This window comes from Arachis stenosperma, chromosome 9, assembly GCF_014773155.1.
Source record: "Arachis stenosperma cultivar V10309 chromosome 9, arast.V10309.gnm1.PFL2, whole genome shotgun sequence".
NCBI lineage: Eukaryota > Viridiplantae > Streptophyta > Magnoliopsida > Fabales > Fabaceae > Arachis > Arachis stenosperma.
Genome location: NC_080385.1, coordinates 162,017,210 through 162,033,673, shown reverse-complemented (window position 1 = coordinate 162,033,673; position 16,464 = coordinate 162,017,210). Strand labels below are relative to the sequence as shown.

The 16,464-nt window shown below is 30.5% G+C and overlaps 1 protein-coding gene across 1 annotated transcript; it reads right to left on the bottom strand.

The window, feature by feature from the left end:
* Positions 1–304: 304 nt before the first annotated feature.
* Positions 305–1,885, bottom strand: LOC130951708 (uncharacterized). The gene is made up of 2 exons (XM_057880415.1): positions 1,412–1,885; positions 305–1,271 (listed from the first exon to the last, which is right to left on the bottom strand). The coding sequence occupies exon 2, from the start codon at positions 1,240–1,242 to the stop codon at positions 364–366; it is 879 nt and encodes a 292-aa protein (XP_057736398.1). The 5' UTR covers positions 1,243–1,271; positions 1,412–1,885; the 3' UTR covers positions 305–363.
* Between the last annotated feature and the right edge of the window lie 14,579 nt (positions 1,886–16,464).

Genomic DNA, 16,464 nt, shown 5'->3' with positions numbered 1-16,464 from the left:
AACTCTCCTCGGCCATGGTGGTAAGGTGGTTCCGAACAGAAACATCATCCATATGTATAAAAGGATAGATGTTCTTTCGGACGAATGCCATAGCATCCGCCTTAACCCCACCATCGAAGGAAGAAGAGCCAGACTCTGAAGTCTTGCGCTTCTTCTTCTCGGGTTCGGAGAGAATTTGGGCAGAGGGGGGTGGTCGGGGCAAGCTCGAGGAAGAGAGAACAATAGGTTGAGTAGGAGTGCCAGTGTTCTTAGGAGGAGGAGGTGGAGGGAGAGGAGAGATGACTACCCCGGACCTAGCCCGGGACTTCGCCTTAGCCTCCCGGACCCTTTGGTAGGCCTCCTGAGCATTCTTTTTTGCCATATCTACAAAAGAAAACAAATAACAACCGAGTTACAAGTTGGTAAAATGTAAGTCAACAACTCGTCGGCAAAATGTAAGTCGGCGGAAACAACTCGGAAATAAAGAATGCATGCACTACCTATTTGAGATTGAACGAAGGTCGGTGTACCCTGAAGAATTTTCCTGGTATCCAAGTATGGGGACTTCCCCCACGCTTCTCGGAAAAACCCTACAATGGCCGCCTCCACCTCGTCTAGGTCATCTAGACCAATCTTTTCGCAAGGGGTGGCTGGCAGCCAGTAAAGGGGAAAGCGAGGGGAGGAATGCTCATCCAGAAAAAAGGGGTGGTGACCCTCTACGGCTTGAACCTTCAAGAAGAAATTTTTGAAGTCGTGGAAAGATTCGTCAAAAAGGGTGAAAATCCTCCGACCTTGAATGGCTCGGAAGGATACCCATTGTTGTTTATTGTTTAGCCCACTAAAGGGCTTAGTCATATGGAAAAGATAAAAGAAGATTCTCAAGGAAGTCGGGAAGTCCAGAGCGTGGCTTATAAACTGATAAATCTTCAAAAAACCCCAGGAATTGGGGTGGAGTTGAGTAGGGGCAACCTTACAGTGGTGCAGAACGGATATCTCAAAATCCGAGAAAGGAAGAAAAACACCCAAACGGGTGATCATGCATTCATACATAAAGAAAAAGTGAGGGGTCGCCTCATCAACTCTCCCAAAGCAGACCCGGTCTTCAGGACCCGGGATTATCAATTCATATTTGGGCTCGTCCTCGTCCGAAGTACAGAGCCTATGGTGAGTACGAAGGTGGGTGATAAACTCAGCGTCAACCAACGGTTCCTCCCCAAGGACCGTATCGTCAACCCACTGAGAAAGAATGTCTACAGAGGCCATTTTTTATAAAGAAGAAAGTGGCAGAAAACCTACAAAAAGGAAAAAGAAAAAGAAAATCAAAAATTACGGCCACTAAAGAAGAGAGATTCGAAACTAGAATCTACAGGTCAACCTATCTACTCGCGAAACATGCAAACATAAAGCATGGCATGAATAAAACAAAACTAACCTTTATCCGAAAATGGAGGTTGGAGAAGAACGGAAGTCTTCGAACACAAGGATACAGTACGAACAAGATAAGGAGAAAGTTTGAAAGATTGCAGAAACGGAAAATGGAAAGAGAGGGAAAGTATTTATAAAAAAGGCTAAGGGGCATAATGGTAAAAACGAGGCAGTCATTAATGAGACTGCACCGTTACCAAAGCCCTCAAATCCCTAAATAATCCCTCAACGGACACGACGCTTGAATTGACGTAACTGTCAGAAACCAAAAGTTGCGAAAATCACGTCGGTTTCCAAGATCCGTGTTCTTTCAAACAAGTCGACTACGAACCCGAGTTAAATACTTGAACCCAAACTTTAAAAGATTTGGGCTCAAGTAGGGGCACTGTTCATACCCTGGCCCAATGTTAAGGGCCCAGGACCAATCGAAAGGCCTGATCCACTAGGTTAAGCCTATCGAAGCACCCACCTCCATCCAAGAGGTCGGTGTTAACCCCGACTTGGTACGAAGAAGTCGGTTGCGAGATTAGCTGGCAGATAAATACTCATTCAAATGAGTAACCGCCCCTGAAATCTCTCCAACCACTTCATAAAGCCATATCTTAACCTCCCTAAGATAATGGGACGGTTATTATCCTAAAGATACGGCACTACTCCAACGGTGGTTATTGGCTCACCACTATAAGTACACTGACACGCCTCAGGTATTCCTAAGTCCAATACTCTCTAAGACCTGCTCACACCCTTGCTAACTTAGGCATCGGAGTGTCTTTGCAGGTACCACCCCCCATTCACACGCGAGCACAAGTCGGACGGAGCCTCCCGAGTTGCGGACCCACACGGAATCCTCCTCCATCATACACTTGGGCCGCCGAACGCCATCCATTGGACTAATCTCCGGTTACCCACCGTAACAATTTTTATTTTAAATCAGATAAATTTAATAGTTTATTTTTGGTTAACTCAATCAAACTAACTGATTTGGTCTGATTCTCGGAACAATAACTTTATACAGTGGATCGATCGGACCTACAACAATTTTGGTATGATCTAGCCGGTTTTGCAATTTGGACTAGATTAGTAGATTATGAATTCAAATAATTATATGTTTTGAGTAACCAAATAATTGGTAGAAATAATTACTTTTAATATTTTGTTAAAAATTTTTATAAAAAAAACAGTAAAAACAATAAAAGTATATTTTTATTTTTATCTTATATTTTATTTTTTACAAAATTTTAAAAGTAAAAATACTAAAAATACAAATAAAAAATAAAGACGCATGCCATAAATGGTAAGAATTACAGAGTTGCACTACAAACTCTAGAAACAACTTTGTTAGGAGCAATAGATTCTAAACTTTAGCTGTATGGTACCAAAATATAGTTCGTGTATATAGATAGATTAAGAGAAGTCGAGTAATAAATAAGATTGCTAAACTCATGATTGTAAGTAAATTTATGGAGTTTATGAATTTATTTTTTTTTAAATATATCACACATAATTTAAGGTATATATTTATTTAAATATAAATATTTAAAATTAAGGGTTAAATATGACTTTGGTTTCTAAGGTATAGGCCAAAAATTTTATTCTTCGTCTCTAACATTTTTTGCATACAAAATCATTCCTAAGATTCAACTTGATTTTAAAATCGTTCTTTTAGACAAAAATACCATTCTTCCCCAATTTATCCCAATCCCTCATCTTCTCCCTTCGCTATAACGAAAGGAGGGCAGAGAGACAGACACACTGGCAGTAGCAACGTGGGTGAGCAGAGATGCAAGCGGACAGAGATGCAGGCAGTAGCAACGCGGGCGGGAAGACGCGCTAGCGGCAGCGAACCGGATAAAAAGAGAAACATGCAACAGCCACGCGAACGACAGCGAGGCAGGTGGAAAAAGATGCAGGCGGCAGCAATGCGGGTCGACACGGACGCAGGCGGCAGCGACTTGGGCGGGAACAGACTCTCGTGGAAGCGACGTGGGCAGGCGCAGATGTTCGCGGTGGTCTGAGTCGTCTTCTTCTCATTGCGGTGGTCACCCCCCATTCATACTCCCTCAAGTTCTATTCTTCGGCCTTTCATCACATAATTTTTTGAGTATTTGGTGATGATTTTTGTTGTTTTTTGTTGCTGATTTTTCTTCTTCAGTTTCTGTTAGTTTTTTGTTCTTGTTGTTGTTGATTCTCTTTGTTCATCCTTCTCTTTTTCTGGTTCGATTTTTAAGAAATTGTGATATTTATGTGAGAAATTGGTGTTGTTGATTCTTGAATTTTTGGAGTATACATGAGAAATTGTGAAAATTGAGTATGAAAACATGGTTGGTGTTGCTGAGTAAGAGAATTTGGTGATCCTTCAACAATGGTAGATCAGTCAATGTGTGTAAAATTGGAAAAGGAAAATTTTGTCCAAAAATTAGAGAAAGGATGATTTTAAAATCATGTTGAATCTTAGGGATCATTTTGTAGAAAAAAAAAGTTAGGGACGAATAAAATTGTTTACCTATACCTTAGGGACCAAAATTGTACTTAACCCTAAAATTAACAATTTCACCATGGGAAAGTATGAGGAGCCAATGAAATATTTATACAATGTGTACAATGGAAGTTTATGGAGTATTAGAGATATAATCATTAGTATTACATTTTCCCATCAGTTGAAGCTTTTGGGATGAGTGGTATCATAACATGGTATTAAAGCGCTAGATCTGAAAGGTCAAGAGTTCGATCCTTGGTGAACCCAAAAATTAAATTAATTTTTCGAGAAGATATTTATTATCCCTTGTACTCGGATGGTTATTCTAAATAGTATAGGGGATGTTCATTTCATAACTCAATAACCATTGTACACATTGTACAAATAGTCCATTGTCTCCCTAGCGGGATCCTTTCACCATATAACACATAATAAATTAAAATAATGATACCAATTATAATAAATACATTTAAATATTTTACAATTATACAACAAGTATAAAGTAGAACACAAACACAAAGCAATAACAAAGTTCAAATCAACACAAAAACACAAGCACCAAGCAAAAGCAAGAGTTATAATTTAAAAGTTGGAATTAAATATAGTACTCAGAAGCAGATGCAACAATAGTTAGAAAAAAAAACGAAGTAAAACCAAAACGAGTGAGCGACGAAAAAGGCCGAAGGAAGGAGAAAGTCGAAAAGTACAAAGAAGATGAAAACTAAGAGTATCGGCGTTAGACAGTGGACAACATTTTTTTAAAACTCAAATGGTATCATTTTAGCTCAAAATAGGATAAAAATTAAACTCGCAAATTTGGGAGAAAAATTATGAATTTGTTTAAATCTATTTGAGTCTGTCAAATCTATCCAAAAATGAGTTTGAAGTTGAGTCAACTAGATATATATTGTTATTCGAAAATATAAACTCGAGAGGCTGACAACCATAATAATAAAGGCTCTGAAAGATAGAGATGAAGTGAATTGTTTAATATTGATTATATGAATTACAAATAAGAGAGGAATAACTACATATAAGAGACTAATCTTAACTGCATAACAAATGGTAATTTTCTGTTATATGAATAACTTTAAATTTAATGAATTTTGAAATGAGATCCTTTGCTATGAGTTAATATTGCTGCAGCAGAGGATCTTATACCTAAAAAGATCAATTGATCAGTTGGACGACCAAGAGGGAGTTACAGTATGCCGTAAGTCGTGCTATCTGGAAATTATGTGCAAGCTTTAAGCTGGTAATCAGTGCTTCATATTCTGCTTGATTATTGCTTGCATCAAAAGAGAATTGCAATGATTGTTCAACTATCACTGTAGCTCCATCTTCAAGTAGAATTTCAGTCCCACTATACCTTCACTGTTAGATGCGCCATCTACATATAGCTTTCAAATAGGTTCTCGGGGTTATGGGTTAAGGTTTGTGAACTCTGATATGAAGTCGACTAATATTTGCGACTTTAATGCCGATCTTGCCTAGTATTGAATATCAAATTCTAAAAGCTCCATAGACCACTTAATCAGTCTTCTGGCGAGCTCTGGTGTAGTCAAGATTTGTCAAAGCGGTTGATCCGTCCATGTAATTATCGTGTGACTTTGAAAACAGTGTCTCAACCTTCTTACAGTAGTTACTAGGGCTAGGGTTAGTTGCTCTATCTTTGGGCACCTTTGCTCGGCCGGCTGCAAGACCCTGCTAACGAAAGATACTAGTCTATGCATTTTTCCTATTTCAATAACAAGGACTGAATTGATAGCATGGTTAGAAACAAATAGATACAAATATAATTAATGGTTTACCGACTTTCGGTCTTTGCAGTATGGGCAGTGAGCCGGTGATGATAGGATAGTTTTTAGCTCCAAGAACGACTTTTTGCAGTCCTCGCTCCACTCGAACCATTTGTTTTTAGATATAGTTTGAAAAAAGTGATTAGCTCCAGTCTCTGTAATAAAGGTTGTCTTACTTTGGTCGTTGGGATGCATTAGAATATGGTTATAACCAGAATATGCATCCATAAAGTTTAAGCTACGAAAACCAAAGGCATTATCAACTAACTTGTCTATGCAAGGTAGTTGATATGCATTCTTGGGGCATACTTTATTAAGATTTGTAAAGTCGACGCACATGCGTTATTTATCTGAGTTTTTCCTTACCATCACCATAATGTACACCCAGGTTGTAAATCTTAGATCTTTGATGAAACCAACCGCAAACAGCTGCTTAGTTTCTTCTAAAGATGCTGTCCTTTTTTTTGTACCGAAGTTATGCTTTTTCTAAGCTATAGGTCGGAATGTTAGGTCAATTGCTAACTTGCGACAAATGACATTGGGGTTAATTCCCGACATGTCAGAGAATGTCCATGCAAATAGGCCGCATTGTCTTGCAACACAGTTATTAGCTGAGATCGCTCTTCAACTAAAAGTGCACCTCCAATATATGTAAAATGATTCTTATTTTCAATTAGAGTTACCTTTTCGAGATCGTCCATTGATTGAGGTTTTTTTCGAAAGTCTTCTTGAGGGTCAAACTCGAATAGTAGAGTTAATTCTTTCAAGCTATAGATTGCCTGCATGCGTGTGGGTGGCATTATTTTGACAAAGCTTTGTTTCAGGCTTGCATTGTAACACTGTTGTGCTTCTTTATAGTCGGCGTGTATGATTACAACCAGATTCTCCTGCACATGAAATTTAACACACAAATATAAAGTAGATATTATTGCTTTGAAAGAATTTAAAGCAGGTCTTCAGAGAATAATGTTATATAGATTAGGACAATCCAGTATTAGGTACTGAATATCGATAGCTTTTTATTGGGGGATTTCCCCATCATAGTGTGTTTGGATTTTCGTTTGTTCAACTGGAGTTTGAATGAAAGTGATTTTATATAATTAATTTTGGGTAGAAGTAAGTTTGTGTCAACATGATTTATGTTTGACAACTCTATACCAAAATTGATTTTGATGAAATAAATATTGTTTGGATAATATTAGTTAAAATCACTTTTAGATAGATAATTATTAAAAAGGACATGACATTAATTATAATATTTGTTTATGCATGTTTAATTTTTTGGTACTTTTTTCTTATATGTTTTTTTATATAGTATATTTTTAGTACTCTAAGTACGCTATAATTTTTTACTATTATTATTATTTGTGGTTACTTTTTTTGTTTAATTTAATTTATCTATACCATAATTTATGATTTTTTTCAGAAATAAAAAAAATTCATACTTCCCCAAATACAGTTTTTGAACTTTAATTCCCAAAATACGAATTTTTTGTTGTTTAGAGCAAGTTCGCCTAACTCTCGGTGAACTTCCTTTAATTTTTCTGAATCCCACATTTTTCATCCATTTTAATCCATTATCATCATCTCCAAATAATATATAGATCTACAAACAGTATATATGAGTAAACAAAATACACAGACAACAAGCATGACTTCTTCAAATATTTTTTTAATTATAAATTAAAAAAAAGGTCATATTTAACAATGGCAACCATTATCATCGTCTCCAGAAATTCACAGGTACACCGAAATAAGCTATATTTAACAAGGATTTTTTAAATTATAAGTCGTATTTTATTTTGAAAAAAATTTATTTAACAAATGCTAACGCTAAAAAAAATATATAACTGACCTCGTCACCAATGGTACCGGCAATATGGGCAACACTGTTCAGTCGGTACAAGCTCTGTTCGTTTGCCATGATATCCAGCTGGAGGTCGGCACACTCTGATACCTCGAACCCGCTCTCAAGTTGTTCTAACCTCTCTCTAGAATTTTCTCTCTCTAAACAATCTCAAAATGACTTCAAATGAGTAATCCGCAGCTGTCTTTCACGGTTAATATAGGCATTCACTTTCTACTTAAATCGTTGTTGCCTCCAGCGGTTTATGCACGTGTCCCAATACACATAAACTGTTACTGCCAGTAGCGGTTTATGGCCAAACATCAATAAAGAAAAACTGCGGCAGTTTCTAGCTATTTCTGTGTTCTCTCATTTGCATGTAATCTGCGGCTGGTTATGGCGGATTATGTGTTTCCTGTTAATCGCTACTGCTAATAGCAATTTTTATAGATATATAAAACAATGTATTTGTATCTTCTTATTTAAAAAAATATAATTGTATAAATTTAAAAGACAAACAATTTATTTATGTAAATATCCAAATTAATTCATTTTCTATAGTTTGATTTTGATATTCCTTAAACTTTACTATCGATTGTAATGTAAGATTTTTATTTTGAGAAAAAGAATTAACGCCATTTATGACTGCCTAATTACGTGATATACTATATATAATTGTATGCTACAATATATAAAATTATAAACAACTATAAATGCTTATAAAATAAATAAATAATATTACGTTAAAATTTTTAAAATATAATTATTTATATATCTTTTTATCAGTCTAAATTTTTTAAAAAATAGTATTATACTATGATTTAATTATTTAATCTTTGTTATTTTCACAAGATAAAAAATAAAGGCATATAAACAAACGAAAAAAAATTATACAAAAACTTAAGTAAAAATTCAAAACTTTTTTATTTAAAAAATAGATATTATGTTGCATAAACAAACAACTAGTATAAAATGAATGCCACTTCCGTGACCGTGTGAGTTGTGGTCTTATTCTTTTTGTTTGGAAGTTTTATACACATTCAAACTACTTCTGAAACAAATTTTATTTTATTAGTATAATTGTAAGCTATAATACGGTCAAATTAGAAATTATTATTAGAAAATAGGATAAAATATCGTTTTAGTGTTTAACATTTGAATTAAATCTTAATTTTATTCTATAACATTTGAAGGATTTTATTTTTATTTTTTATTTTATTTTATTTTATTTTATTTTAATTATTTAATTAAAATTATTTTTTAAAATTATATTTTTTTTATTATTATCTTTTTTTATTATTTTATTATTTTTATTCTCAAATCATTATAATTATAATTATAATTATAATTATAATTTTTATTATTTTAAAAAAAATCATAATGAAATAAAGGTTATTTTAAAAAAAGTTTAACTAAAAGAATTAGAATAAAATAAATAAAATATTTTAAATATTAAAGACAATTAAAATTTAGCCAAACATAATAGGCTAAAATAATATTTTACTGTTTGAAGATATTTGTAAAAAGAGATATATAGAGTCAAAGCATAATAATATAGGCACCTTTCTCTCATTTAAATATAGTAAAAATGAGTTCTCTAAAGTAAAAAAAGAAATATAATTCTATATTTGGAAGCAGTTTTAAATCCGCTGCTATATTTTAATAGAATAACTCAATGAATAATATTTTGCAGCAGTTAATAACCGCTACTATTTTCAAACAGTCACGTTTTTACGATTTTGTGATGAAAAGAATTGCTATAAAATTATACCGTTGTAAAATATTATTTAACAACGGTTGTTCTAACGGTTGCTATTAATCGCTGCTAACGGTTTAGCCATACGCTATTTTTCAGTGAATATATTAATCGTTTGTTATCCGTTTGATATTAATTAAAAATTACTATATAGTGTGATATAGTAAAATAAGAGAAGAATTAATAATTTTGAATCAATTCGATTAAATCCACCCACAAAACTAATTGATTCAAGAATAATATATTTATATAACACATTCAAATTAACCGGGCAAGTATTTCAAGAATAATGTAATAAAGAATTATGAATAATTAACCAATTAAAAACATTTTAATTAAAATAAAAAATTTCTTAAGTGTGAATCTAAAATAGTTTTGTTCACCCACCTCATGACGTCACCTTGTACCCACCCAACCTTGCCCCACCACCACCGCTAGAAGCCACACAGCCCAGTTACCCAGCGCATCAGAATCACCAATCTGACTTCACCACCACAATTAACAAAATATATATATCGGTCAGAAAATTCATCATCACCAGAGTACTATACAATCATGTAATAAATAAAAAAAAAAGAATTAAAAGAAAAAAATTTCTGTAATAAGTATAATTGAAGTGAGCCTAATTAACAATAAAAATTAAATCTTACATATTATTATAAATATATAAATTATAATATCGATGGAGAATATTAATTAATGAAGTTTAATTTTCCTCTGTTTTTCTCTTATCTGTGATTATCAATTATTGATTTTTAATCCTACTCTTAGTTACTCTTGTGGACCTGAACAGTAAAATTAATCCGTAAAACTTATAAAGTTCCAATGATTTAAAAATGAAACTATTATAGTTCTTGTAAACGTAAAATAATTCTTATTTTTTGAATTAGTTTTTGAAATAAATTAGACCTACTTAATTTTAATATAATATGAGAAAAAAAAATTGTTATTAACCATTCTTATATTACATATAAATTCAAGTTATCATTAAATTTGTCAAAAGATGTATAAATTAAAACTAAGTCTTATACCGTTTAAAAATAGAGATGCTTATTTAAATCAGGATAATGTTAAGTATCTAATAATTTTTTTAAATAATATAAACAACTATCAATTAAATTAAAACACACTACATCTCTAAATTATTCATCTAAATTTTAATATTAGAATAACTATTCGTACACCTAATAAAATGAACATTCGATATATCTATTATTCACATTGTTTAGTATTTTTATTGTCTACCTATATTTTTTTTTCAATAAAAATATATTTTATTTATTTAACCACATTTTTAAAAAAATAACGCTTCTTTAATATTAAACTCTTCAAGTGAAAAAACGATAACTATTACATACATCATTCATCACATGATAACAGTGTCATTATGTCTAATGTTAAATTATATGAAAAATAAAAAATATATAAACGAATATACTAGAAGTAGTACACTACAATTACATATACATCACCAGAAATTATGATTAGTACAAGAAGTCACGGCAATGATTTATGCCACTTGCACAAAAATAATAACGAGGAATGAACATAGAATAAACTGCAAATTCAAGAGGGAGAGCTACAATCCAAAGATCTGGCCTTGGGATATATAATCTTTTCAGTAAATAATCAATAATGTACATGAAATTCAAACATTCCTCTGATTCCTTTACACATGGGTACAGTAGGATCTTTTATATTTTTTAAATGAATTTTTTTAAGATAATTAACTAACACATTACATAACACCACTCCCGTAGTTAGGAAGTACATAGATACATATATAATTGGAGTCGTCATTAAGATATAATTACTAATTAAGTACCCCAATTTAATATTCGGAATAGAATTATATAGTAATTTAAATTATTATAGAACGATAATTCAAACCTAACTCGACCTAAACAGTTAATATATATAGCAACAACAAAGTCTCTGATCTGAACTCTATCAAACTAAAACTATAAATATCTTCTAATAATTTTCAATATCTTTTTCTTTTATTATTATTATTATTTTTTCATTTAGTCCACTCTCCCTTGTTTCTTTTAGGGTGATTAGAATTTTATCATATTTAATTCTTTTACGCAATAAGCGTACTACCTCAAGTATCACTTAATGACCTATTACAAGTTTCACATCACTCCCATAAGGTTGATCTTTAGATAATTTATATATTTGGATATTTTTTATTTTATGAATTAGATTTTGGAACTAAATTAGACTCATTCAATCTCAATTTTAATATGATATCATAATTTATCCAATCTAATGTTATTAGATTATCAAATAAAGATGTATTATAAATTCACATATATCTCTTAAAAGATAAAGTCTCTAAATAATTTATGATTGTTATTGTATTTCTCATCTTATGAACTAGCTTTTAAAATGTGTTTAGAAGAGAAACTGATGTTGGTAGATAGAGACTGAAAAATAAAAATTAAATTAAATTTTTGAATTGTGTTTAGTATAAAATATATAAGATTAAACTATGTCTTAATATTATATTTAATTTAAAATAAATATAAAATTTGAGGAGTAGATTTAGAATTTATAAAATTAAATAAGAGTATTTTTAAAAAAAATGTTATTAAAATTTCAATTTCGTCTATAAAATTTTAATCCTCTCGTCCCTACTTTCTAAAAGTACTAAAGGGATTGAAATTGTGTCTCGAAACTGAAATTTTAGTTCCAATCTTTGGTTACCAAACACAATACTTAATTTTAATCTAATTTCGAATCCCAAAAAACAAACACAGTATTAGAATTAAGTTAGACGTATACTTAATTTCAGTTCTAATATGACCTATTTTTTTATTCTTAATCATTTTTATTTTGGTGTTTATTAATAAGAAGATGATCATTCTAAATTAAATAGACTTTTGCGCTTAACGGGGATTATTCCACTACCAAAAGAGCGATGAATACTTGTCATGTATGCTAAATTGAACAATTGAAATTGCATGATGGAATTGTCAACTGTGACATGATGGTATATATATTCAGTGTGAATTGGGAAAATGATGAAACCGATGGTTGTGGGATGAATGTATGAATACAATGTTTAACAACAACAATGATTATGAGTGTCATAAACACCATTGTTAAAGAGTTGTAAACCTTAGCTTTTCAATTTGAATTGTGATTTCTATACTTACCCATTTTAGATATCAAATCAACTCATTTTTTTCCCTATCATTGAAAGAAGTTTAAAACTTATATCATATAAAAAAAAAGTATGAAGTTTACATTATTTTTAAAAACAAAAGTCTCATAATCTTTATAAATATATATGAGATAACTCTTACTATTAGGATTAGTTTTGAGATTAAGCAAGTTAGACCTACTTAATTTTTAATACAAAATACTCTATTTAATTTATTATTTATTTGTAAAAGAAATATATACTAAAAAGAAAAAAATGAGCACAAATAATACTATTTCTAGTAGAGTATGAAGTCAAATAAAAATACTTGTTTTTGACAATTTATTTTGTGATTTGGGGAATGTTTTTTGTACAAGCACTAACGTTTGTTTTTGTCTTATAGGATATAGCAACACTTGCACTATATGAAGCAGAAAAGAAGCCAAATGGCAAATAACATCAAAGATGAAGAGAAAGATAACAGAAACTAATGAAAGGGGCCGGGACCAGCATGCATATATTGATTGATTGTGAAGCCATGAACTTTGAGTTTGTGACTCAAAGTGATTTAAAGGTCTTGCCTTTCTAGTTGTTCTAATTATTCAAAACCACCATGTGTGTTGACTAGAGAAAAACCCTTGTCTATGAAGTGGGACTATAGTGCAATTCATATACTAACAAATCAGATTCTCTTTTCTTTGTTTTCTTCCCCCATCTCTCACATCATATTATTATTATTTCATTATTTTATAATATGGGAGAGTTATTATCTACTATGCACAGACACTGACACGGACACAGGATACACTGACACGCAAATTTTAAAATCTTATAAGACATGGGAACACGCATACATATAAAATATAAAGCTTTTTTTAGATAAATCGTAATGATATTTTGATATTTTATTGATATTAAAATATAAATTAATTTTTTAATTATTTTTAATATTTTATTTTAATTATATCAAGCATTTAAAATATTTTTTATTTTAATAAATAATAATATATAGTATATCTAAATTTATTTCAAGAATATATGTTAACAATAAAACTGGATACGCTGACACGTGATGGTATTTATATGTGTTCAAGTGTGTTCGGAAAATAATTTTTTATTTTTCTATTAAGATACGGTTGGATATAGTAAACACGCATGTCGAACGAGTGTCGATGAATATTGTATACGTAGACACGAGAACTCAACGAAGTGTTGATTGGGTTATTATTATTAAGTGCATTGTATATAGGTCAAGTGCTAATAATCATAAATATCCTAATATATATCTTTTGGGGCATAACTAATAATTGTAAGGTATGAAGAAGAAAAATAATCAAGGATATCTACTTGATAGTGACGAATACTTATGTAGTTTGCTTTTTAATATCAAGAAAATAAAAAATTATTGTAATAATATATAAAAAATAAATAATTTAAGGAAGTGGGGGAAGAATATATGTATTTTTAAAATTAAATTATCATAGAATCCAACGCTTTATGCCAAATGATAAGGTTTTAGACATGTAAGTTGGAAAAACAAAAAAAGCGATATGACATGAAAAAAAAAAAAAAAGATTAAAGAGACAAGTTCCGAGAGAAGAAGAATTTAATTCACATTCTTATCAGTCTTTTAATGTTCTCCATGATCCGTTGCGTAGTTCTTTTCTTCTATATACTCCAGCGAATAAACTTTTTAATATAATCCTCAAAAAAGAAGGAAAAAAAAAGTCTTGTTTATTTATTAGACACGTACCATTTTGGCCTTTGTATTGGGATACAATATCATGCACAATATCACTTTTTTTTAATACATAATTCAAGTCCTCTGTTATGATATTATTTTTTTAAAAGTTTAAAATGATAAAAAAATATAAATAAGTATATTTTTAAATTCTAATATATCTCTTCACACAAGATTTTTTTAAAATTTATTTGAATTTTTGTATAAATTTTCTTTTTGTTTTATTGACTTTATGTTAATTTTTTTTAGTCTAATAAAGATTAAATTTTGGACTTTTAGATTATAAAAATTTTGATATTATATTATGATATTATTTTTTTTAAATCTAAATTATAATATATCTCTAACATCCTCATAAAAAAGCATAATAAATAAATATTTTTATTGTGTGATATAGTAATTAATTTTATATATCCACGCACATACAAATATGTTCCAAGCCATATATAGTGTAGTGATAGGACAAGTTTTGATTCCCATTATATATTATTGTAGAATCTTTTTTGTGGGCACACCATTGGCTACTTCTCAAAATTCCCTTATTATTTCAAATTGCAAAATGACGTGAGTAGATTAAAGAAAATAGTGGGGAAAAAAAAAAAGAAAATATCTGAATGTTCAATCTTTTCAGCTTACTTATTAGTGCTATTATTATTGGTTTCTCTCTCTCTCTCTCTCTTTCTCTATTTATAATATGACCTTTTTCTTGTTCTTTGTTCTCCCTCTTGTATCACAAGTACACTTTTCACCTTCTAAATAAATATTTTCTTTCCCTTTCAATCTTATATATTATAGTATCTAATTCAAAGTTAAAAAGAAAAAAGAGACAAGAAAAAACTAAAATTATATTCTTCTAGATGTTATAATTTTCACTAATATAATAAGCATATGGATATATATACATATACATATAGTTTATCCATTATTATTATTGTAGTCTCATCATCATTAGGTATATTATCAATATATTCCTATATATATATCTTAAAATTATATATATTAAAAAAATATTATTCTCCATGCAAATTGCTATGTTTAATCACCATGTGTATTGTGTTAGTTCCCTTACCAATTTAATATCTTATTTACAAATTATAACAACACTATCTTTATTCTTTACAAATTTTATATTATATATATACTCCAAGTGGGCACGATTGTTTTCTTTCTTTATTTTTTATTTTTTATTTTTTTTGTAATGTTGATGTTGGACCAAATAAAATAAAATAAAATTAAAGAAGGTGAAATAATAATGTTAAGGTTTATACTGGTCACGGGTGACGATGTTTATTATTACCTTAGCTTCTTCCATGTTCTAACCGCAACCTCGAGACATGAGAACACATCACAGGTCCACATTGGAAATTCAAGGGTGGGTTGGATTCTCTCTGGTACCTGCTTCTTGATATTGACTTATTGTATTCCCCACTTCAATTCATTCATGCATTATTTTCTGTTCATATAGCATGCCACATATAATATAATATGTAGAATAATTATCACACTCCTTGACTTTAATCTTAGGCCTCCAACATATTTTTTACATGGTTCATCATATCATCCTCATCTTTCAATATAGGATATGAAGCTTGCTAAAGAAAATTTGCTTGATCTGGTGGTGTTTTCATTTCTTTTCATTTGTGTGGCCTCTAATATATTACGTTTCGGCTGGGGCATGGTGTTTATAATAGGTTATTTTATAGATATAATTATTTTCGTGTTTCTTCAATTAACATCATGATATAGTATTAAAAATTTTATGACCGAAAGATCTAGAATTTGATTTTTATTAAACAAAAAAAAGAGTATAAGATCAATAAAAAAAACTATGTAAAAATTTAATAAGTAAATTAAAAAAAGATGCACTCAATTAAGAGAGTGCATTAGAAATATAACCATTTATGTATCTCTTTCTATTAAATAAAATTTTTAGAAAAAAAAAAAGATTTTATAACACTAAATATTGTTTTCAATATCACTACAAGAAAAACATTGATTATCGTCGGATTTAGTGTGGCAGAGAAGCAACGGATTTACCATTGATAACGACGTCAAATTCGTAAGGTTAAGTAATTACTGGCAGATTTTAGTTTTTAACGGTAAATATGTCGGAAATATTTGGAGGGAAAAAATTAAATTGGCGCTTCCTTTACCGTCAAATTTTTCTAACGGTAACCCCAATTAGTGAAACGCTGCGATTTGGTGACCCGTGACGGTTTATCGTCGAATTTTTCTGATAATAAATCCGACGATAACAAGGCATAAATTCAAATCACGAACCCTCTTCTCCCTCG